Source organism: Sus scrofa, chromosome 9 (genome assembly GCF_054392235.1).
Source record: "Sus scrofa isolate SSC_HxYL_T2T_F1_AM1 chromosome 9, Sscrofa_HxYL_maternal_Yorkshire_Landrace_v2.0, whole genome shotgun sequence".
NCBI classification, from domain to species: Eukaryota; Metazoa; Chordata; class Mammalia; order Artiodactyla; family Suidae; genus Sus; species Sus scrofa.
The window spans coordinates 79,597,186-79,622,429 of NC_139391.1; the positions used below are offsets into that span (position 1 = coordinate 79,597,186).

Consider the following 25,244-nt stretch of genomic DNA (forward strand, 5'->3'; position numbering starts at 1 on the left):
GTGTGTTTTACTTATTTTATGTAGCTAAAGTCTTAAAAACTAGTAAAGGTCACGTGGAAGAAGAATAAAAAAAAAATTTTTTTTTTTTGGCTTATTAGGGCTGCACCTGCAGCATTTGGAAATTCCCTGGCTAAGGGGAATCAGAGCTGCAGCTGTTGGCCTACACCACAGCCACAGTAACATGGGATCCTAGCTGCATCTGCAACGTACACCAAGCTCAGGGCAATGCTGGATCCTTAACCCACTAAGCAAGGCCAGGGATCAAACCTGCATCCTCATGGATCCTAGTTGGGTTTGTTAACCACTGAGCCACGACGGGAGCTCCCAAGAAGAAAATCTTTTACATGTAGATTCTTTTTAAATATTAAGCTCACAAATTAAATCCAGAAGTTAAAATTAATTATATTTCATAATCATGTAGGGTTGATTCGGGAAAGGTAAGGATGGTTGAACTTTAGAAAATCTAACTGTATAAATCATCATATCAAGAAAGGAAAAGTGCAGTGGTATAAAATTAGTAGACATTGAAAAGTCCATGCCACTTGCATCTGCCAGATCAAATATTGTGATCTTTCTACAAATACATCCAGAATAAAGAAATACAGTTGCTTGTAGGGGCTCGTTTTGCTTCATAATTCTTAGTAAGCGTCACAGTTTTATCCCTGATATTTTCCCTGGTTTCCTTCCCTGAGCCTATTGATTGCTGGAGTTATCTTCCAGTCTGGTCCTAAGCGCAAGCCTTCTAGAAGTTTAAGTGCTTAGGGAGTACAAGATCTTAGTGGAGGCAAGAGAAAATATGGCAAACCTGCTAATTCATCAAAATCAGTTGTCAAGTTAGTGAAGGACTTGCTCTGTGATTTTGGCCTACTTTCAAAAGAATGAAGTCTTCAGAAACTCTCATTAACCTAAATTGTGGATTATAGTAACACTTTATAGAAATGTATTTTTGTAAAGCCCTCTCATCTCTTCAGAAAAAAAAAAAAAAAAATACGGATAGACCTTTTTTGGTTCATACGAGGGCAGAAGAGCAGAAGCATGTATTTTGGAGCTGTTGGCTAATATTTTGTAGTCCACTGAGTTTATCAGGCATAACTTAGCTATCTGAAAGGAAGTGCCTTATAGACAGGGAGTGGATCACTCACACATTAAATCTGACCCAAAGTCTTAAAAGTGACTTAGTCTTGTCTAGATTATTTCTCTTTTCCTTTAATTTATTTATGGATCTTTGAAGTCAGCAGATGTTTCATCTTAGATTAGAGAAGTATTACATGGATATGAGTTGTGCTTCACAGTCCATTAGCAGTAATATACAGTAAAATGTGATTAACAGTAATTAGCACTAAAATGTGAGAATTTTCTCTTTCCCCCAATACCTCCTTTGTTTTCTGCTGCTCTTCTTTGGGATTAAGCTCCCAGCTATAATAAGCAGGACCAAGAAATAGGGGGTGGGTGGTTTCTTCTCCAGAGACCTAAAACTTGAGCTTCCCCTTTTTTTTAAATTTCCTGGGTTGGTCATGCTTTTGGTAACTAGAAAGGAGTAATTAATTAAGCTGTTACAAAGTATTAACTTTAGGAGTTCCCATTGTGGCTCAGTGTGTTAAAGACCGGACATAGTCTCTACAAGGATGCATGTTTGATCCCTGGCTCAATGGGTTTAGAATCCAATGTTGCCTCAAGATGCAGCTCAGATCTGTTGATGCTGTGGCTATGGTGTAGGCCTGCAGCTGCAGCTCCAATTCAACACCTAGCCCGAGAACTTCCATGTGCTGCAGGTGTGGCTGTAAAAAGAAAAAAAAATATATAAAAAATAAAGTATTAACTTTCTAGTCAGACTAGTATGATAACCATTACTAGGTATTAACTATGATCAATTAAAAGCAGTGCTTCTCATTCTTTTCTTCCCTTGATAAAAGTTTCCAGCCTTGAAGTGCTTCCTATGCCTTCCATGTTCATTGATATTAATCTGTTCAAATCTGTTCATTCATATATTCAACAAATAGTTATTGAGCACCTACTCTGTGTTGGATATTTTGCCAAAGGCTGAATATGCAATAATGACCATCCTTTCCCTCAGGGCATATGCACATTAGAGTCTCTCTCTCTCTCCTTGATTTATTGCTTATTTATTTGTTTGGTGACAGACCCTGTCTCTCTGACACCCCATAACCATAATAACTGGGAAGGCCCTATACTTTCTTGCCTTCCACCCTCAGGCTCTGTTACACCTTGAAAGAGAGCAAAGAAATCTATGAGTTAAGACTCTCTACATTCTGTAAAATTCTTGAGTTCCTTGCCATGTGAGACTAATCCACTATTGAGATGTAGACTCAATAGAAGTATGGTTAACCTGATTTACCTTTGTGTATGTGTCTATATGTGCGTGGTTCGTACAACTCATTGGCTTATCATTAAAGGAACTAGAATAGTGTTTAGCAATACTCACAACTATGAACTCGATTTCATGTTTACATTCTTGCCTAACACACACTCCAGGAAATTCTGGTCCTTCTTCAAAGCTCAGCTTGAATCTCACCTCCTTTAGTGGACCCTCTGTACACCCTTCCCATCCCTGGGCAAAGTGAATTATTCTGTCTGATTACACAGAGATTTTCACACTGTTACCTTCTGCTTCCATCACATTGTGTATGACAGTAGGTGATTTAGTTGTCAAGTTTGAGCCAGAGATTTCTCATTCATCTTATTCGTCTTTGTATTCATGGCCCTGAACAAAAAGTATGGCATATAATTGATATTAATAAGTTTCTTCAATGAATTAATAAGTGTGTCTCTCTAGATAATCGATTCCAGTCTTCTAGAACAGAGGTCATCTAACCAAATCTGGCCCCACCTGTTTCTATAAATAAAGTTTATTGGAACACAGCCACACTCATGCGGTTACATACTATCTGCTTTCATACTACAATAGCAGAGTTGAGTAGCTGTGACAAAGACAGTAGCCCCACAACCTAAAATATTTATTCTCTGGCATTTTATAGAAGAAATTCGCTGGCTCCTGGTCTAGACATATATTTCCTTCCACTTGACATTGCTGGATAAACTCTGAATATGTCTTAGTCATTCGCTGCCATTTATCTAGATTTTTTTAAAGAAATAATACACTGTTACTTTTGGTCTATCAAGAAACTACAAGGTAATAATTAAATTATAGCTGTAGTTAGTTGATTGAAATCCTGAGGATAATACTCTGGTATTATTGTAACACCTGATTGAAGTTGGGTATTTTCTATATTGCAATGATACTGCATTAACAAGTCATCATTTTGTTGTCATATTTGTGGGACCTCAGTGGAAACTAGATAGAAAGAATCTCATTACAACTGGCTAAATGATAAACATTGAGGACTTGGACTTCTAATTGCTTGTGAAGGTAGTATTGGAGAGATTTCAAGAAGCCTAATGAAAATTTCACATACAGCTAAATAACTAAACAAACAAAAATGTCACATTTATTTTTCTTTTCCTGAAATCATACCAATCCAGTGTTGGTTTTTATGCGGACTAGAAGTTCTGATGTACATTGAAGGTGGATTTGATTGATTTAAAGTGGGGAAGTGCATTATTACTTAATCTTGCCTCTTCGGCCTTTTGAAAGCGTTCATTTAAGTGTTCCTTGGAACACACTTTGGCAAATGTGTGAGATAATGATGTGAGGTTGCCTAGCAGCAGGCTCTGTGATGGGCAGAATCAGGCTTTTAGTCCCAAGATGTCCAAATAACTGCCACATTAATAGGTGACAGAGTGTTGCCATGTACATTATCTCATCTGCTCCTCACACCACTCAGTTAAAACATCTTCCAGCGACCTTTATTTCCGAAAATAATAAGGCAATCTACTTTTAACTTTGCACAGTCCTAGCTATTAAGAGTTGCTCTAGAATTGCTTTGGAAGAATCCACTACTTTCTTTTCTTTGGCTTCTGTTACAAAAATTGAAATTCGGCTTTTTTTTAAATGACCATTAGCAAAATCACCTCAGAAGGAGTTTGTGCATGTCTGTAGATTTTTTTAATGTGAATATGTCACATCTCTGGCTATTTATTTCAGTTACCAAAAGAATGATGATGCAAAGAGCCATAATAAATATTTGAGAGTAGGAGTGGATTTTGACATGGGCATATTGCTAACTCTTCTGTTTCATTATATACATTTTCAAGGAATTGATTATTGTAATCTGAGTATCATTAACTAAAACTATGAAAAGCTTATTGCTAAAAATCCTTAGACTGTTTTTCAACATCCTATGCTTTTTCAGAGTTTCTAAAATAGACTGCTAAATGAGAACTGTGTGCACATGATGTTTTGTAAGTTATGTGTGTCTGGAAATTTCTCCTGAAGTAGACAAAAAAGCATAAGCAAAATTAACCTGCAATGTTAGTTAAACACTTTTTTAGGAAGACTGCTCTCTACACTCCATGCCAGAGAGTTGCTAGATTTAGTTTTGTTTTTTTGTTTTGTTTTGGTTTTTTTTTTCTAAAGCTAGAGACAGATAGACACCAACCGGCAACTGGGAAAGAGCAGTTTCATACATAAATATGCATCAAAGTTAAGATGCTCTTTGTTAATGATCGCAGATAACTAGATATGGTAAAATACAACACCAAATAGCATTCTTTGCTAAATAGTTCCAAGTGAAGCCTTAGGAGTTTCTACCTTATCCAAGGAATGTGTCACTGGTGGAATCTCATTCCTACAATTGACATTGAATTCCGTTGGCAAAGCCTCTCCTCTGATTGGTTTTTGGCATGATGTCAAGTGTCCCTATTCCCCAGCAGCTGCCAGCATAACTTAGAGAGGCAAGGATCATTCAGCCCCAAACACCGAGGAGGTTTTGGCCTCTTCCACATCACGGGAGGCCAGCCAAGTTGTGCTCCAAGCCAACTTCTAAAAAAGACCTTTCAAAGATATAAATGTTTGATGGCTGAGCTCCTGCTTAAGAAGTCTCCCCCATGTTCTGTCTCCTCAATCCTAGGACTGGCCACAAGCCATTAGCAAGGGGCAGACCAAAATGAAAAGCTTTGACTCTCACTTTCTTCTTGAATCTTCCAGAGTCTCAGGGATGACATGCATTACTGGACTTGGGACATATGGGGAAAGTGGGCTGGGTTCCTGTCACAAAGTGCTAAAACACAAAGACAAGAAAAGCCTGAAGGGCAGAGCCCAGACATTTGAAGCAAAGAGTTAGAGCCAGAGAAGGAACTAAAGGAAAGTCATTTGGTCCCTGCTTCATATATAAAGCATGATTTGATAGTTCTTATTCTTGCTTATTTTTTCCTTCCAGTATTTGAAACTAAAACCCTTTGTGATAAGTATTGGGCTTCTAACAGGTCCTCTCTTGGCTTAGCCGAATGTTCTTCAACACGGCCACGTTTCATGTATGTTTTAGAAAAAGGGCATCTATTATTTTCTTTTACAATTAGGAATTCAAGCAAACCCCTTAGATTCAGAGATGCAGTGACTTTTGAAAATAGCTTTTTTAAAATAATAGCAATTGTTTTTTTCATATTTGTTTATATCCTAGATGGTGCCACAGGTCCCAGATCACTAAGGGCATCTAGTTCATTGGTGGTGAGAGGAGGAAAAATTAAGCGAAAGTTTGTGGATCTGGGGTAAGTACTTCATGAAGTAAAAGGCAAGCCCTCTGCAAGAGAAGGATTAGAGGAGAAAATGTCAAATTCCCTGCTTTGACTGTGTGCTGTCATTATAGGGCACCTTTGCGAAGGAGTTCCAACAAGGGAAAGAAATGGAAAGAAAAAGAGAAAGAAGCCAATAGGTTTTCTCCAGGTGGCAGGTACGGGTGGGTAATTAAGAACAAAGGGGTACCTCTACATCTAAACTTTTGGGCCCCCTTCCATTGTTAACCAAAATCAGTGGTCAGTATCTTTGTGCCAAAGTGGTATACCTAGAGGTGAGATGAAAGAAAAATTACACAGTTTGTATTTGTCTTAACTCCAGTTATAACCTGCAGCTGGCCTTGGGTATATCTGTTGGCTTAATTGCAGAATTATGGTCACATGAACAGTATCAATAAATGTTTATCTAAATACAGCATAAATACATCTAGGTCATATGTCAATTAGATGTATTTCAGCTTTTTTGCCTGGCTACACACAATAGTTGTGTCTCCTCTTTTTAAGTCTGAAAGGGTAATTTTGCATTTAAGTACCTTGTTGGCTTTCAAGATTGTTCTATCCACATCATGTAAGTCCACTGTCTCTCACTGGACTGGATTTTTACAGATGCCATCAACTCTCCTTACTGTTCAATAAAGACTTCCCATGTAGAAGTGAGCTTTGTATAGCACGTTGTCATACTCTCCCAGTTTTATTCTGAGACCGCAGTTGTAAACTTAACATTATATAGGGAGACAGAGGTGCATGGAACTCTCTGAAGTCCAGCGGCCTGGATTTGAATCAGTGCTTCCCCAGTTCCTTCCTTTAAAATCTCGGACAAGTTATTTAGCCTCTGTGCCTTCATTTGCTCATATGTGAAATGAAGGTAATGAGAATAGCTACCTCATAATGTTAGTGTAAGGATTAAATGAGTTTTCATGTGAAGCATTTAAAATGGTACCTGGCACATAGGAGGCACTCAAAGCTAATAATAAAGATAGCAATTCACTATTATTATTATTGTTAAGAAGTTCAATATTTATCATTTCATTTGAACCTTACAATAAGTTTGAGAGGGCAGGTAGTGATAGCATACTTTATTGATGAATAAATTCACCTTCAGAATTTAATTGATTAGCCTAGGATTGATTATGCAATAGGCAACTAATGTCAATTAGGTGGGTCTTGGCTCCTGCCCAGATGTCTTTTCAGCACTGCATGTCACTTGCATCTAATGATATTTACATTTCTTTATGAATTTGGGGAATCATCCCAATAGCATAGAGAATGCTAAGAATAAAATAATGTAAAATTATTGGAGGACCACTTACTCATTTTATAGGTTGTCCCAGCTGTCTCCTTTTTTTCTTTTACTCTTTTCTGGCATACAACTTGGTGAGAAATTGTGCCTTCTCCCTGAGATTACAGGAGAATGGGGAAGAGGGTGAGGGATGAGAAGAGGGGATTCCAAAATTAATTATTTTTGTTAGTCTGGGTTTCTTTTATGTTGCACAATAAAGGAAAACTAGAAAGCTGTTTATATTGAGGACAGGAATCTCAGGAAAAATAAGGCCATAATTCAAGTCATTATTTTTAACTTTGTGTGGTTTTGGAATGAGAAACATAAAACACAAAGCTGTCTACTTTGTACCTCAGAATTAAGAATGGAAAATTATTATCCTTGAGAATGAGGGTTTGATCCCTGGCCTCGCTCAGAGGGTGAAGGATCTGGTATTGCTGCGAGCTCCAGTGTAGGTCACAGATGCAGCTTGGATCTGGCATTGCTGTGGCTGTGGTGAGGGCTGGCAGCTATAGCTCCGTTTTGACCCCTAGCCTGGGAACTTTCATACACCATGGGTGCACTCCTGAAAAGAAAAAAAAAAAAAAAAAGAATAGAAAGCTATTAAATAAAGCTATTAAATATACTCAGAGGGAAAAACAATAAATAGTTAAACTGTTTAAGAGAGAGAGGTGCTGAATGCACCATGGGGGAGAAACTTGGACACTTCTGAAGTGACACTGTTCTCCCTGTGGTCCCTGGATATCCAAAGCAGTCACTCCCTCCCACCTTTCAGGCTCCACCCTAAAAGGAACAGAAGCACAGGCCTCCAGCAGAGGCGAGGGGAGAAGGTTTGGCCAAATTTCTTCATAGTTGCCAGAGTTCTCATGTCCCTGTATAAACTGCAGTAAAAATCAAGCAGGTCTAGGTTCTATTGGTGAGTGCTCACTTTACTCTAGGCAAAGTCACACATAGTCCAGGTGGGCAGTCATCAGCACAGTGCTCAGCCACAGCTGATGCCAGCTCTTGAACCATCAGTCAGCCAGGCTGCAGTCAAGTCTGTTTTCAGACGTTATTTCTGCAGTCCTTCTGCATCAGTAGTCACAACAGTTCACATGTACAACATTACAAAATTCTTTTCAATTAGAATCATAATTTCATAATTATTTATAATTACAGTAGAATGTTGACAGCACTGAAAGGAATTCATGTAATTGAAACAGTAAGACAAGGAAGAGGAAGGACTTTTTCTGCTTCAAAAGAATTTTTTTTTTGAGCTATCATAGTTGATTAACACTAATCAAATCTAACAATAGCCTCTGTTCTCCTACGTAGATTAATAATGGGCCCAGAACCTTATAAAACATATTCCAGGAAGCACAGTTTCTGCCCAGTAGGAGCATAAGCAATTGCGTTGACTTCACAGGGGCCCCGAAGGTAGGTGAGTGGTCACGCCATCAGCTGCAAGGTCCCTCTGCTGGTGTGGAGAAGAACTGGGAATAAGCTATCAGTCCTGTGAGCTTTTCTCAGAAAAAAAGGGAGAATGATCCACAATTGAGTTGGTAATCTTATCTCTTAGGCCCTTTATTCAGTTCTTAGAAGATTGTAAAAATCTGATGATGTCATTCAGTCAGCAATAATCAGAGGCTATCAAACTTTAAAGAGATGAGACATTTGATAAATTTGGTCTAGTTTCAGTTTTTCCCTTTCCAAAGGGTTAGAGTTTATCATATTCCTTGTGGAGACAGCATAACTCAAGTACAAAAGCAACATGAAACAAATAAATGAGGTTAAAGTAATAATAAGAAATAAACTCTACAAAGAAATATGGTTTGGTTCTATCCTCTTCAAATATGTGCTCAGAAAAAAAAGGCAGGAAACACTTAGTTGTCAGAGCTTGTTCATCCCTTAAAGAGATGAACAAGAGTAAGATAAAGTACTCTTCTTGGCATAAGGAGCCACTGGTGTCAGTGGAATTCTCCTCTGGAGCCCTGTAGGAGAAGCACCTGGTTTAGTCACTGAATGGAAAGCATTGTGAGCAGTTGCATGTTTCTCAGAACAAAGCTAGATGATGGCATATGGGAGAAGACAGGGAAGGCAGACGGCATATTCCTCCGTGGAAATGAATCTGCTTTCACCTTAAAAGTGTTAACAGTGGAGAAACACTAGGCTGGAATCCAATGTTCATCCTGACACCGCCATAGGTAAGTCACTGTATTCCTTGGACCTTGGTTTCCCACCAAAAAAATAAGTGAGGTCAAGTAAAACTACATAGTCTGTAACTCCCCATCCATTTCTCCCTGGCACTCTCTAGCATGGCAGGCTCTAGTCAGTGGCTGTTGAGCACTTGAAATGTGGCTTGTCTATATTGAGATGTGTTGTAGAAGAAAATGCATGCTCGATTTCAAAGACTTAGTATTAGAAAAAAAGAATGTGAAAGATCTGATTAATAACTTATAATACTGATTACATGTTAAAATAATATTTTGAGTATTTTGGGTTAAAAAATATATTATAAAACTTAATTTTACCTCTTTTTCCCATGTGGCTAGTAGAAAATTTTAACTTACATATGTGGTTCATATTACATTTCTATTGGACAGTGTAGGAGTCTATGAAAAACATACTCTTTTGATTTCTAACTCACTATTTTGTAGGTCTGTAAACTAGCATGTATTCATTTGTTTGTTCCTTTTTTATATATAGGTACTCATCTTTTTTCCAAACATTATTTGTTTGTATACAAAAATACATTTGATACAACAGTATGATTTATTTTCAAAGTAAATTTATAGGGGAAAATGAGATGCAACAAAATGTAAGTTTGGTACTTAAAATAGAACATATTCAGCAGCACCTTCATATTAAATATAAAATTGGCCTCTAGTAAAAGCCAAGAGCATAATTTCAAAATGGTTAAGAGCCTGAATTCAAATCCCAATTTAGCCGTTTGTCATCTTGAGAAAGTTAACCTCTCCATGCCTCAGTTTTCTCGTCAATAACATGGAAACATCTACTTACTTTTTCAGGTCATTAGGAGGATTGAGATCACATTGAAGCACATTTTAAGTCCTTAATAAATATAAATGGCTATCATCATTATGAATATTTAAAGTATTCTTATTGCAAGGTATAAAACAAAATATTCTTTGTACATATTTTCCTGGCAGTCTCATTCACGCAGGGGTGGCTTTGGTACTGTCTTGAAGAATAAATGGATTATGTGTATCGTAGTTCAGTCAGCCCCTCATAGATGCCTTTTCTCTGAAATAAGCTTTAGATACACCATGGCACAGCAGTGAGTTTGAGATTCTACCCCATGACAAATACCTGGAGGAAAGTTCTGCCCTGTTCCTGAGCAAGGGCTGCACCTCTGCTCCAGAGCTGAAGTTGAAACATACCCTTTCATGAGAGCTGAGGAGCAGGATGAGTGCATGTGCTCAGAGAGAAAAACTCCTTTCTCTGCCTAAACTTGGTCCACAGAGGCACCTCAGAGAGGAGCCAAATTCTTCCTTAAAAAAAAAAAAAAAGAATTAAAAAAATAAGAAACACAAATGCAGTTATAAATGCTACTGGAGAATGGAATAGAGGAAAATAATCATCAGGTCCAGTTTATCTCAAATATCCCCAATTATAAGACTATGGGACTACAGAGAAATATATTCATGTTGCTGCACAGTCAGAGCTTTTTAAGCATTTTTACTGGAATGTGGGACCTGAGCTAAAAGGTAAACCTGAGAAGTTAAATTATGGTAGATCTACCTGCAGGGAGGCTTACCTCCCTAAAGGGATATGACTACATTTTCCAGGAGTAAGGAGGAGAGGAGGTTGAGACCCAGCTCCGTGTAGGTGTTCTCAGGGCTGTACAGCTGGAGACACTAGTCTCTCTTATCTTTTATTGCAAGAGCCCAAGATTCTTCCCAAGTCGAATTTGTTTACATTAAGCAAATAAGATTTCTCTCCCTCTCTCAGAGGGGAGAAGGGGGATAGCTATCCCTCTCCTGTATTGTTCATGCAGATTCATATTGTTTATATTCTTCACTTATAGACCAAGTATAGGATGACACCTGGTTCTCAGTGTGTTACCCTGGAAAGAGGAAATTAGGGCATAGGGAACAAATGCAGTAACTTGCTGTGAATAATAACCTGTTTCTGCTCCAGAAACCTCTCTTTTGCATTCAGGATGATATAGATATTTTAAAACTTTAAGAGAGAGCTCAGACATATATTTAAAAAATAGATATTCCAGGTGTACTCCTCCTTCTCCCCCAAATTCTAACTTGCTAGGTCCAGATACCCAAGAATTTGTATTTGAACAGTTGCCCCAGAGGATTGTTTTCAGACTTATTTGGGGACTGCCGCACTGGTCCATGACCCAGGAATAGAAAGTGCTTCTTAGGGAAGACCAATCTGCCTCTGCTAGCATTTTTAAGGTTAGTTATTGTAAACTCCTGTACCCCCAAGTTTTGGATAGTAAATAAGTAGATTTAAGGATACAATTTTTTTTTTTAAGTTTAAACTTTAGGATAAAATTGAAGGTTAACACATCTCTGGTTGGTCTTTATTATCCTTGCAGACGCCTTTGTTTTTTAAAAAAAAGAAATGCACCATTAAAAAATCATATGATCTTCTAGAATCTTTAGTGTGGCAAACAGTTTTACCCACCCAACCTATGATCTCAATATTCTACCCAAATTTGGGTGACTTCTGCATCCTCTTTAGTTATCATCCTCGTGATCCCCTTACATTTGCATATTGCTTTATAGATTACAAGATACTTTTTCATTAATTGTCCCATTTGTTTCTCACAGTAATCTTTGAAAATGAACAAGAATTGTTATTATTTGTATTATTTATATAAATTTGGAATATAGCATATTTTAAAATGTGAAATGAGATGTGAGAAGGTTGAATTTCAGTATACATGTGGGACATAAGCTGTCCATAAGTTGAAGCACTTTTAGTTGAAAGGGAATCTCTGTGTTGTCATGATAGCAACAGCTAGCAAATAATAAGCAGTACATCAGATATCACTTAGATATATTGAGAGTGACTTCTTCCAAGACAGAAATTAGTGCCCACTCCTGCTTTAGCTCCCGATAATTATTTTTTAACTGAAAGGTAAATATAAATGTGTAAGTATCTGCATTAAAAAAATCTGTTTTCAAATTGTTTCTCAGATACCTTTGAGTCCTTTAAATGTTAAACAATAGCATAGACCTTTATACTTTACAGTTTTCAAACCTCTTTCACACATGCTTAATTCTTAACCATCACATATGAGGTACATAAAATAGCCATCTTTTATGATTGAAGGAATAGAGGCTGAGAGTCCATGTACACAGGAAGTGACAGATCCTGGACCTCCAAGTATGGTATTAGGACCTCAGGGCTGGTGCTCCTTCTATGTATAAGGGACTAAGAATATATGAAAAACCAATAAGGGGTGTGTTCTGCTCAAAGTATCATGAGCCCAGAAATTTCCAAATTATTTAAATATATAATTATAAACTCCCAGACTCTTGGGAAGCTGTGTTCAGAGGAGGCCAGGAAAGAATGCTGTTATGAACTAATGTCACAAGTGGTGAGGCACTGATATATGACCCAAATAAAGGAAATGCTGTGAATGATAAACTTAATAGCAGTTCCTAAAAGACCATGCCCCTCCCTGATTTTAATTTATCCACATACATTTATTAGGTACATTCATAAAATTCGCCATGGCAATATTGATACCAAAATATTGATCATTGTTATAGAATCCAGATGGGAAAAAAATAAATACCAGGATCATTGTTCTAGGTGAAAGAGCAAAACTTTTACTCTCTCTTGTATGGAACAATTTCTCAAACTGATACCTCTATTCAGAGTCCCTTCAGAATTCAGCTCGATAAATTTTACATCTGCCCTTTCTTTATCTAACAACCCCTTGTCTTCATAATCCAGGATCTTCAGAAGCAGGCTGGAACCCTGGAAACCGAAGCCAGCCTCCATGTGCTCAACTGGCCTGCCTTTCTCATGGTTTAACGAAAGCCGGAAAGGATCCTATTCCTTCAGGAACCTGCCTTCACCTAAAAGTCCCCTACAGCCTTCTCCTGAAACTCTAATTTCAGATAAAAAGGGGTCTAAGGTAGAGAACACAGGAATTAAAAAAGCAAACAAGAAAACCCCCAATCCTTTCTCTTCAGTCTTTGGAAAGCATTCTCAACTTGTGTGTATACTCTGGATCTGAGAAACCAATGTAATAACACTGCAGTAAACAACGCATGGTATTTCTTGTGTGGGGGAGAAGGAAATCCTCATTTAACCACCACCTTCTTTAATACCGTCCCATTCTAGATTGTATGTTAATCTTGATTTGCCTGTCTTTTCACATATTGCTATTTAATCTCAGTTTGACAGTTAAGTCATGCTGGGAAAGATGCATTTAAATCATGGAACAGTATGATAGATATGTTTACCAAGTATTCCACTTTAAATTACATTACAAAACTATTTTTGTGTTACTCTTCAAGATATACTTGGAAAACAAATAAATTCAGGACTGAATATGTGTTGGATATATCTAAATGAAATTCTTTGAGGCAAACCAGTGCTGACACAGCATCCTTACTTATTTCTCAAGTCAAACGTCCATGTTGAAGAACTCTTATAATTCTATCAAAAAGGTTTTTAACTCTAGCAGAATTGAGGAATTATATGCTTATTTGTTTTTAAATGCATGATGGTTATTTCCAGCATGACACTGCAAACCTTACCTAACATTTTATTGAAACCCATATGGTGGCTAACTTTCACGTGTTGTTTGTTCTCCTTTTATCTGTGTTCACTTTTCTTTCTCAAAGAGAAACCTGTGATTAATGTTACTTGACTTTAATTCTTTTCTTGAGGTCAACAGCGCATAAGGTTTTGACAGAATTTGGAGTCATATCTCCACTGACAATATCAAGTGGTAATGTGCTGTGTTAAGTGGTTCCCTGCTTAAATGTTTTTTACTAGCCTAGCTCTGTGTACACTGATTTAGTCTCCTTTTCCGAAGTTTTAGCAACTTGGGAGTTTGGTACTTAATTCTCTAGTTTCTGCACAACCAGCTCAACCCAAGGCAAGGGAACCTAATGGAAAACTAACAGTTCAGTTCCTAAGGAAATGGAATAGGAAACAAGACGGTGTTGGTCAAGCACTTAGAGTTCCAGGCGAGCCAGTCCTTCTAGAATTATTAGCCAAAGAAGGTTTGGCAGCAGCAGACCTCTTTGGTCTTGAAACATTTCCAGTCTTGGATCTGAGAAATCTAAATTTTGTTTGAAAAATGCTATCATTATCTTGCACTGGAGAGACTCCAGGTTTGGTTTAAAATGTTTTCACAAATGCAGTTATGTGGTCATTGTGAGTTTATCTGACTTTAATAGCCGCCGAGCATTTTAATGAAGTTCTAGGGAAGTTTCTTTTACACACCCCTACCCCCAGCACCTCCAGTCTCTACCAGCACTGCAGCCTCCTTGGCACTCTGCTGGTGCTGTGTCAAGAGCTATATTTTAGCATGTAACTACTAGAGTAAGGTCAGACTGTGGCCTCCCCCAGAACTCGTCATCTTGAAGGTTACATCCAGGAGAGGATCTGCCATTTCTCACAGTATTTATCATAGGCAACGGCAAGCGAGCCTTCCCAGGAGGTGCTCAAGCTACCTTTCTAATATGGATTGCCATCTGTTTCTAATAACTCAGGCTGGCCACACCATCTTGTACTTTTACTTACACTGTTACTCATCACGATTGGGGTCAAAGAAAATAGGCTTATTAATATTACTCCTCTGAGCAGCTGCAGAGGATAATGAATGCTGTACCCTTGAGGAGAGATTGAAGAATCAGCTCTCTAAAACACCTATCCTTCACCTGACGGAGAAGCGCCCCAATTCCCCATCCAGCACAGAAGGCGCGGTGTTCTCCACCATCGCCCGGTCACCAAACCCATTGTGAATTTCTGCTAAGATTACTTAAAAGAACCTTTCTAGAACTTGTAAACATACCTACCTCTGCTTCACTCCCTGTGCTCATTTAACACTGAGCTTTATTTATTTTTTCAGAATTTTACCTTCACCGATGACTTCAGTCCCAGCAGTACCAGCTCAGCAGACCTGAGTGGCCTGGGAGCAGAACCCAAAACACCTGGGCTTTCTCAGTCCTTGGCGCTCTCATCAGATGAGGTACTCAGTGGCCCTTAGGACAGAGCCATTTTCTCAGATTGTACATTTTACCCCTGAACTATCACCGGGAAAATGTTTATAGGTAGATTTTGCATATCAGTCATCAGGACCATGGTTTGATATGAAATCTTCATGATTTCGCTCCCTCTCTGCCTCAGCATAAAAGCAAAATGCTGTTTCTGAGCCCCTATAAACTGTCCAGGGACCTCCTCAACCTTGCTTAGATTTAAGTGGAATCTAAAGAGAGGCTGGGAGGCTGGGCGCTGGTGAGCAACCATAGGAAACAGCACAGAAGTCACGTGGGAGTTTGCAGCCTCAAGTCCCTTTCTTCCCCACTCCCCCACCATCTCTACCCAAGATTCCCTCTGAGCAGGTGTCCTCTGAGCAGGGTGTGGCTAATTACATTAATGTTTGACTTGGTGCCCCAAGAGATAAGTAGAGGAAAGAAACACCAGTACTGGGAGTGGGGGGTGGGGAGGGAGAACCACTGTTAGGAAAGATGTATTCACCCTAAAAATTCCTTGTTTCTTTCTAACATGATTTTTGGTTTGTAAAAACTGTTTTTTTCCTCTTAAATATTTCTGCCTATATTCTTCAGGTTTGGCATGAATGTAATTATATTAAAACTTTGTACTGTATATGTGTGTTTCCTGTCTCTGTAACACTTTTCTTTTTGATTCCTTTGTTGCTCCCTCACTCAGAGCCTGGATATGATAGATGACGAGGTGAGCTCTCAGTGGGCTGTGTGTGGTGGCTTACATGGTATCATCTAAGCTTCTTTTCTTTCTTTGCAAATGGTTTAAATCAAACAATACAAGAAACTCCCCTCTGTAGTGGAGCCTTGGCCCATGTTAAATAGTTTCACTCCCAGCCTACAGCTTAGTTGAAAAGACATTCCTGAGCCAGGAGGTTCTCCCAACTTCACCTCCAGAGCCCTTCGATGTGTCCTCCATCACCATTTCCCCGACACAGTCCTTTGCCTTCATCTCAGCTCCCCCATCCCCTCCTCTGTGTTCCCTGCACGTCGCTGAAGTGACTCCTGTCTGTCCTCCCAGGTTTATCACAGCCTTCATCTCCTCTCAGCTTAGGGGTTCCAGGAACCAAGCTGCCCTTTGCACTACTCCGAATGATGTCCTGCTCTGGACAGAGACTGAGATTTGGAATAAAATAAACTAGTAGGTGTGGAGCTCTGCCATTCACTAGCCAGACAGATCTGTAGACTTTCTGAGCTTCATTTTCCTCATTTATTAAAAGTAATTCTGGAGGGAATTCCCATTGTGGCTCAGCAGTAACAAACCTGACTAGTAACCATGAGGATGCAGGTTCGATCCCTGGCCTCACTCAGTGGATTAAGGATCCAGCGTTGCCGTGAGCTGTGGTATAGGTCACAGATGCAGCTCGGATCCCCAGTTGCTGTGGCACAGGCAGGCAGCTGCAGCTCTAATTCAACCCCTAGCCTAGGAACCTCCATATGCCATAGGTGAGGCCCTAAAAAAAAAAAAAAAAAGCAAAAAATAAATAAATAAAAGTAATTCTGGAAATCACCCCACCTGCCTTCCTCACAGATTTGCTTCCTGCTCAAATGAAATAATGGCTATGAAATTTCCCCTAGGAATGTTTGAGGACTTAATGTTCTCCCCTTCTAAGTAAGAGATATACCTCAATATTTTAAAGTGTCTCTTTCCATATCTCTAATGTCTTACCAGAATCGGATCCATGCAGAGTGATGTATTATATAGAGAGATTAATGACATACTTGTTTTCTGCATCTGATAATCTTTCCAAAGTGTTTTAATGTAAAAACTTGCAACATTAGTGCGTATTTTTCAGTTTTAAACTTCCTACATCAATAATGCTGCTTTGTTTAGGGGAATTTTTAAATTTCCAAATTCCTTTAAAAAAATGCAAAGGTAATAACTACATGTGTGTGTTGTACACACTGCCAGAACCATTAGCTCACTCTATGGTTTAAAATAAGTGTGGCTCTAGTAGGCAAGAAATGGCTTTTGATAGCATCACATGCCATACTGAGCTACAGCTTCTTGGTCCTTTAACAACCCTGCATAACGTTCCTATCTCAGATCCTTGATGATGGACAGTCTCCCAAACACAGTCAGTATCCGAATCGGGCCGTTCATGAATGGAGCGTGCAGCAGGTTTCCCACTGGCTAATGAGCCTAAATCTGGAGCAGTATGTCTCTGAATTCAGTGCCCAAAACATCACTGGAGAGCAACTCCTGCAGTTGGATGGAAATAAACTTAAGGTAAAGAATTATGTGTTTGTGGTAGGTTACCAAGTATAATTTGTATTACTCATAGCACCTCAAATGTTTCCATTAGATAAGAGCATTCTTCATATCTGAAAGGTAATTCTCATCCACAAATGACACTGAATTATTTCTGAGTGGTACAGGAAGTTTTGGAAGATCATTAGGTTTTAAATCAAACAGTAGTCTGCTGACCAAGAGAGCTAGGGGCTCACTCCATAGCTTCCGCCAAGCAACACATGGTCCATGGATTAACTCTGCTTACTTCCTGTGTAGTATTGAGTTTTAATAATGGCTAATGTGGGCTCTCCCATCATGTTAGTGTTAAAACCCAGATCCATGAATCTTCCCCCCCGCCTTTTTTTTTTCACTAATTTCTCTTCCAGCCTCAATTTCCCCTGCTTACCACTCTCAAACTGGGACCATGTTATCCCCAGAATTTTGTTCCCCGACTATGTGCAGGTCATGTCTTCCCTCCCCAGCCATCCCCCTTCATTTTCACCTGTCCAGTCCATCTCCTTTAGAGTCTGAGGTGACACCTACCCCTGTGGAAAAAGGGCAAAAAGGAGCTCACAGCCAGCTCAACACCCCCAAACCTTGGCCTCCTGCTGGGCTGACAGGCAGATGAGTATCTCTTGACAGTCTTGAAAAGGTTAGAGATCAATCAATAGCCTGTGAATATGAAGGCCCCCTTGACAAGGCTGTCCCTGTTGGGGAGATGGATGCATCCTGCTGTTGATTCTGAAGGTCAGGAAACATTTAAAGTATGTAACCAACTCCCTTTTTTCTGAATTCCAAGCTCATCGAGCAACCTCCTCATTATAATCAGGCTTCCTTTATAGGTCTGCTGCTACAGGGAGAGAATGGCTAGTCACGCTGACATGGGCATTCTGGTCCAAAAGACATTTTGGGTCTTCATTGTAAATGAATACATTAGCAGAAAGGAAGCTATTTCGATTCTTCCTGCCCTTCTTGGAGCCCTCTGTGGCAGCAGGTGCTCACTCCTATCTTTTGAAAATATTGATGAGTTTAGCAATACCTTAGGCTATAAATGTCTACAGCCCAAAGGTTGGAGAAGCAGAATTATGCCCGTTTTTCATTCATTTACCCATTAATTACCAGTTCAGAAAGCATTTGCTTAATCAGGTTGTCTGAGCTAGGGACCTCAAAGAACAAAAGAACAAATAAAGCTCAGTCCCTCAGCAAGTAGATTTTTGGCACATGTATTCAGCTCTTCCTCAGTTGAGAACCTCTTCAATTATGTTTAAATTAGTTCTTGAGTTTGAACGTATTGTGATATCAACCTTCTCAGAAGCAGAGAGGTCATTGGTTTTCAAATTCAGTTGGTATATGTGTTTCCTTCCTAGGCTCTTGGGATGACATCATCCCAGGACCGGGCAGTGGTCAAAAAAAAGCTCAAGGAAATGAAGGTGTCTCTAGAGAAGGCTCGGAAGGCTCAAGAGAAAATGGAAAAACAAAGAGAAAAGCTGAGGAGGAAGGAACAAGAGCAAATGCAGAGGAAGTCTAAGAAGACAGAGAGGATGGCAGCTGCTACAGAGGGTGCTGGTGAGCAGTAAGACACCAAGAGAAGTTTCCACCTCTTCCTGCCCTGCTCTCCTCCGGAGGATGAAGAAGAAACTGATGACAGGGTAACTTGTTCTTTGGCAGACTGGGGAACCGTGTGTTCAACCACTGCATTTTCTGCATTAATAGAATACACTCTTTAATTTTCACCTACTGAAATAATCCCGTACCACCTTCGGCCTAGTAAAAAACCAAGGATCTCGTTGGTGAGGGATGCAAGATAGCAGTGTCTCTCTCTTCTTTAGGGTGTGTAGGTGGTGTCACTTGAAGAACCACTGTGACCCTGGCCAGCAGGAGCATAACACACCCTGGCACTGTCAGTGGAGCTCCATGCGCTTTCAGTGTGGGATCCTGAAACTGGGCAGTGGCTCATATCTGCATGGCCGAGAATACCACTCTGCCATGAGATCTGGGCTGCAGAATCCACTCCAGTGTGTGGGAAAGTTCCCCCTCATTTCTGTGTCTGGACAGTGAGACAACCCCACTGTAGAAATGTGGGTACTCTGCCACATAATTACTTACTATGTCAAAAAGCAAGCAAACTCTTCTGCTTGCTGGGCATCAAGAAGAGAAAACGAATCACTTTTGTTAACCCCAGAAGGAAGCAAAAGCCTTAAGAATGTGAATGTGGGTATTACATTGGGGTTCTGAGGGTAACATTTATCCTCCAGATTTAGCCAAACAAAGAAAAATTCAGATGCTAATACAGCCATGGGATGTGGGGCTCTGTTGTTTACTTTGCTACTGCTGCACGTTCAGTATTTCAGCAACACCGACACACAACGCAGTTCCTTTTTCCCCCAACAAATTGAACACAAAATTGATTTTTAAGGAAACCAACATTTTCAGGTTTCCTCTCCTGGGGAGCATTCTGGCTGGTCTTCAGCCTATGACACAGTAGGGAACTCATCACATATTTTCTACTCAAGAGTTCCCACGTGGGCTCAGTTACCATTTTAACAAATATACTTTTAAGGAAAATAGAAATACCAGTTAAAGTTAGATTTGACTAACATTCAACCAGAGAAGCAATTTTCTTGAGCACACAGAATGTTCCCGTAAAGGAGGGCTGTCAGTTATATTTTTGAGATGTTTTGAATGGTTTTTCTGAGCCATTCTCTTCCATTCTTTAGAGATTTCCACTTTACAGTTAAAGTTTAAGATGGTACACAGGATACAGTCTAGCAGTGCAGGCAGTTATACTCATTTTAAAGCCAGTATTAAGAATTTCAGTATTTCGTCAAACTAATTCAAATGCAGGAGACTGGGGCAGAAGGAGAAGAAAATAAACTCATCCTCAGAAATTTCAAGTGATAGATTTGTTGTTGTAGTTGTTGTTGTTGTTGTTGATGTTGTTGTTTTGCTTTTTATGCTCATGTATCTGGTTCTCTTTGCTGCATTGGCTGTAAAAACAAGGTCATCCACTTTCCAGAGGACCAGTTTCAAAATAAGAGTTGAGGCCATATGAATCCTTGGACAAGTATTTTACTTCCTTTACTCCACTGGGGATTCTCTGTCCTTATCTTCCACTGGAGGTGTTCTACACACAGAGCTTAGGGGAAGGCTTTTGAAGGTTACAAGTAACAGGTAATGTAAAGGGGCTCCTGCCCACGTAGCTCCATCTTGTATTTTGAGCATGGTGTTTTCTGTTTTTTGTTTTTCTGCTTGTTTGAATATTTGAAATCTGGAATTATCTAAGCTAGAAATTTATAATTCTGTTCTTCCCCAAGGCCTACTTCCTTTTCAGTGACAGAGTATTATCTGTTAAGTTCCAGTTCAGCTCCTTCATCACTAGATATAGGCCATTCATTTGATCCTCAGAAGTATTGACATAAAGTAACATGGTATTCTACAGTTATCCAAGTCACTACCTAATTTTTCTGTCTTTATTTGGGGTATGATAATGAAACTGCCATACTAGATACTCTATTAATATTTTGAGATGTGTGGTGCTTTGCTATTTATTAATATCGTGAGAAACAAAGAACCACTATCAATGAACAACATTCAACAAATCTTTTCTAATACTAGAAAAGACTAAATTAGTCAAAATCTGTTAATGCTAGTTATAAATTTTTGCCATTTTTGCTTATCTTTGGGGAAAAAAGTGATGTGGATCACACTGGAAGTTTCACTGTATTCATTTTAAGGGTGGAAATGGAAGGGTGATTATCTTAAGTTATGTTTACACTTTGGTAATATATGAAAATGGATGTATATACTGGAAATGTCTATAAGTCTCAGTCTCTGCACATAATTTATGATCTATTATATTGCTTTTTCTCAAATGTCTTAGAAGTATTGTTCTTTAACTTTATTTGTTGTTTAGATCAGTGACCAACTGATAATATTATAAATCAAATTCTTATTCCTCAAATCATTTAGTTTGTATTATAATTGTTTTGATTTTTAAGTTATAGTAATTTTAGTTCTTCTTGAGTTATTTTAACATTACTAATTAAAACTGCAGAAATGTCTTTGATTGTCCAACAAAGGATAAAATGTGAGCCGATCGATAAAAGGGTATGAAAACAAAGTGAAGGACCTCAGATCTTGTGAACATTTTGTTTTCCTATTATTTCCTTTATTGGCTCTAGTGCATGATGCCTAATTGAGATTCGTATTTTACACAGCTCCTACTTTGATGCTAGTCGTTTTCAGTGTCCTTACAATTTAACAGAATTGTTGCTTCATGAACCTTAAAGACTTTGTAGTTATTTATTTATTTATTTAGAAAATGAACAAAAAGGGAATACCTGGTTATTATGAACTATGTTCCCTAAACAACAGCTCGGTATGATTCTAACAATAGCCAAAAGTGTTTTTGGGATACAGGTAATGCTTTTGGGGGCAGGCAGTTGTGGTGAGGCCAAGCTGTAGACAGAGAGCATTGTCTGAGCTGAGTGTCTGAGGCAGGGTGTTCCACTAAAAGACTCTCTCCCTTAAAGTAATTTACAATTTACGTAACAGTTTTCTCTCTCTCTCTCTCCCTTTCTTTTTCTTTCTTTTTTTTTTTTTTTGGCCTGAATCAGAAGTTTACTACAGAGGGATAAGTTAGGGTGAAAACCTAGTCTTGCTCATTCTAACACACTGATGAAGATCACCGTTAGTTTCATGACAACAAGGCTATGCTATGGTCTCCTCCTTCAGCTGGGGTTGACATGGATTTCCCACCCTCAACATCCCATAAGCATTTTCAACCCACAGCAGTTCATGATTGCAGTGTGGTAGGTGCTCATTCCACACACCACTTCTAGGAGGCGTGAAATGGGAACCTACCTTGTGCTTCTCTGTGTTGGAAACAAAGAGACAAGAGAACAAGGAACCAAACAAACTGTTGCTTTTTATCTATCTTCATCATCGCTACCCTGGAATCTTAAGATTCTACAGGCCCAAGCCAGGTTGTTTGATCCAGCACTTTAATTTGCCTTTATGGTTTTTATTGAAGACACATAATTCTTGGCTAGGTTCTTTGTGTAATAGGATTAACATGTGCTCTTAAATGATAAATGAAAATTCATTTATCTAACTCATTTACAAGTGTTAAAAATTACAGACCAAGCTGCCAGAGAGGAGAACCCAGTTTTTGACTGTAGTATTCAAGCCGTTTCAAAAGGGGTTGCCCCAGCCATTCTAGAAGGAATGTCTGTGCTTCAAATGTGATGTAGCTCCTTCATTACATGGAGCTATTTCAGAATTTCCAACCTCCATTTGAGTAACTAAATTTACTGTCCCAATAGAGCCGCACTTGAGGGGCATTTCAACTTGGTGGGCAATGGTCATGAACTAGGGTTCATGTCACCTATGTAACACCAAGTCCTTAGTGCTTTCTGAATGAAGAGGTAAAATGAAAAGGAAAAGCCCAGTTTTTAAAATATCTTTTCCAACTTACCTTTAATCAAAGGACTACCTCTGCATTGTTCTGAAGCTAAACATTTAAGGATGAAGTTCAGAAATAAAATGTTCATATTTTCTATTAGAATTGCTTTCATTATGATGTTGGAGGTAGGGAGTAAATTCTCAAGAAGAAGCAGGGTTATAAAAAATACGAATATGCTTCATTAATTCAATCCTGAAGAATACCCTCATATGCAGGCAGATCTTGTTTATCTTTGTCTTAGGCATTTAAAGTCTCAGGAAACTTAGTCTTGGTCCAAAACACTGGGGAAAACAAATCACAGGAGATAGTATACCAGTAGTATTTAAAGTAGCAGCAAGAATAGACCCAATCAAGAAGTAAAAGGGAAAAGAAAAAGCCTACAGAAGGAATTTCTCCTGGAAAATGGAAATATGAGTTTCCACCGTATGCTTCGCAGAGGGTCCTTACATGCTCTAGTGTGGGTGTCTATGTGAATGTGTTGAGAGGATGGTGGTTCCTCGAAGGCTCATACCTTTGAGTGTATGGACCAAAAGTGGAGTGTGACCTGAATCCGGATCTACAGCATGTAGGGAAGGAAAGAAAGGTGATGATTTCCAGTCCTTGGCCCCACCTCAGCCCCAGCTCCCAAACCACTAGGGATTCAAGAATGAATAAGGTAAGGAATTAGAGAACAAGAGGCAATTTCTCAAGAATGTGCATGCCGTTTGTGTAGATGTACAGAACTACATATGTATGAATATATCCCCCCCCCAGTACATGCACACATACTGCAACCTCATGGCATAAAAATATATCTTGTATATGAAACTTGGTAATGTCAGATAGGACCCTGAGCAGTATCATAGCCTTATTGCCATTTTGTGTGTGTGTGTACATTGAATGGCTCATGAGATTTTAAGAGATTTTTTAATGTATTTCTACTAAATGCATTTATCCTTCTACATGTTTATATATTTTGGTAAAATGGTTTATTAGATATTTGGTATTTTAGTAAGATGAAATTTCCTCACATGTTTGGTTAATGCTTTGATGTCAAGATTGCACATTGCTGAGTTGAAGCTCAGAAGTGTATGCAGCTTTGGGCATTTTCAACTGCAGACTGCAGTTTCCTTGGCTGAAAATTGCATTGTGTGTTCTGGTGCATTTGCTCATGCTCTAAAATGACATTTGGTCGCTGTGATGCTTAAGTCACTAATTACTGGGTCTCTGATGGCAGTGTTGCTATCACATGACCATGTATTTACTTCTTTTGCAAAGTGATGACATGGCTAGGTCATCACCAAATATAACACAAGAGGATATGAGCGTGAGTATGTTGTTGGAAGGTGTATGCTTCTGTTCCCTTCAGCGATCTTCACACACCTCGGTTTCCTGTTAAGAATATAATCTTTCATCCATGAAAGAACAATTGGCCAAAACTCATTAAATTACTTTCAGAAGTGGGAATTAAGAGGCACTCCAGCTAGATAACACCTCCCAACAACATCAGATTTAGTTAGTGCTTAGTGACTACTCTTAAATATATATGTATGTGTTTTCCTTAATATTATTTATCGTCATCACTACTGCTTTTGTACCTTTTAATGGTGTTGCAGTTAAACCACTAGTACACTTGCTACAAATCACTAACAAAACCGGCCAGCTGAAAGGAGAGAAAAAGAGAGTGAATTCTATTCCATTGGAGAGAAGCTGATTTATTTCAATCCTTCTTTATGTATCACTGAAGGAAAAGAGTTGTTTGGAAATCATTTTAAGTCCAATAAGTATGGATAGCATGTTATCTGAAAATTTTAATTTGTACATTTTGGTGTTCGATCATTTGCATGGAAGAGACAATAGTGCCACGTCTGGATTGTTCTCTTGTGCTTGGTTAATATGTACTTCTCTAGATTGTTCCGTTCAAAACGACATTTCTTACTCTATGGTTTTCAGAGGCATTCAAAGCAAAATATCGCAGTGGTCCTTTGTTTTCTGACCAATCTAAAAATATCTGTGATTAAATTTAATTTGTTAGTGTAAATAAATTTCTTGCCAATGAGTATTGTTGTTGTTAGACAACGAATGCAATAAAAAGAGAAATACTAAGGTCTGTTGAAGTAATTTTTTTTTCCTCTTCCATTTTCACCTTCAACTAAAACAAGCCTTGACTGGGTAAACCTGTATTAACTGTCAAAATATACCTATCAATCAAGAGCAAAGTGCACATTTTCCATGGAAATGAAACTAAAAATAAGTTTTAGCCCTGGTAAAGTGTAAATTGGCAGCTAGAATTACATTTGAAAGCACAATTATGGAACTGGGCATAAAGTTAAATGATCAAAACTTCCACTAGGAGCTCCCTTGCCCACCTCTCTGTTCCCATCATGGCTTCACTGTCACAGCTTCTGATACCTATCAGCCAGGAGA

The 25,244-nt window shown here is 38.8% G+C and overlaps 1 protein-coding gene across 21 annotated transcripts in view; it reads left to right on the forward strand.

Annotated features, from left to right (window-relative positions):
• The window catches only part of PPP1R9A (protein phosphatase 1 regulatory subunit 9A), a 315,461-nt gene extending 290,538 nt beyond the window's left edge, over positions 1-24,923 (forward strand). For 7 of the 21 annotated variants that reach the window (XM_021063370.2, XM_021063375.2, XM_021063376.2 and 4 more), the window contains 7 exons: positions 5,538-5,625; positions 5,724-5,807; positions 12,854-13,037; positions 14,988-15,107; positions 15,809-15,832; positions 17,189-17,371; positions 18,742-24,923. In XM_021063370.2, the coding sequence (XP_020919029.2) occupies positions 5,538-5,625; positions 5,724-5,807; positions 12,854-13,037; positions 14,988-15,107; positions 15,809-15,832; positions 17,189-17,371; positions 18,742-18,951 (893 nt within the window). In that variant the 3' untranslated portion in view covers positions 18,952-24,923. Of the gene's footprint in view, positions 1-5,537; positions 5,626-5,723; positions 6,218-6,409; positions 7,529-12,853; positions 13,038-14,987; positions 15,108-15,808; positions 15,833-17,188; positions 17,372-18,741 lie in introns of those variants that run through there. The other 14 variants (XM_084977031.1, XM_021063384.2, XM_084977034.1 and 11 more) reach the window with 4 other exon arrangements.
• The last annotated feature ends 321 nt before the right edge of the window (positions 24,924-25,244 follow it).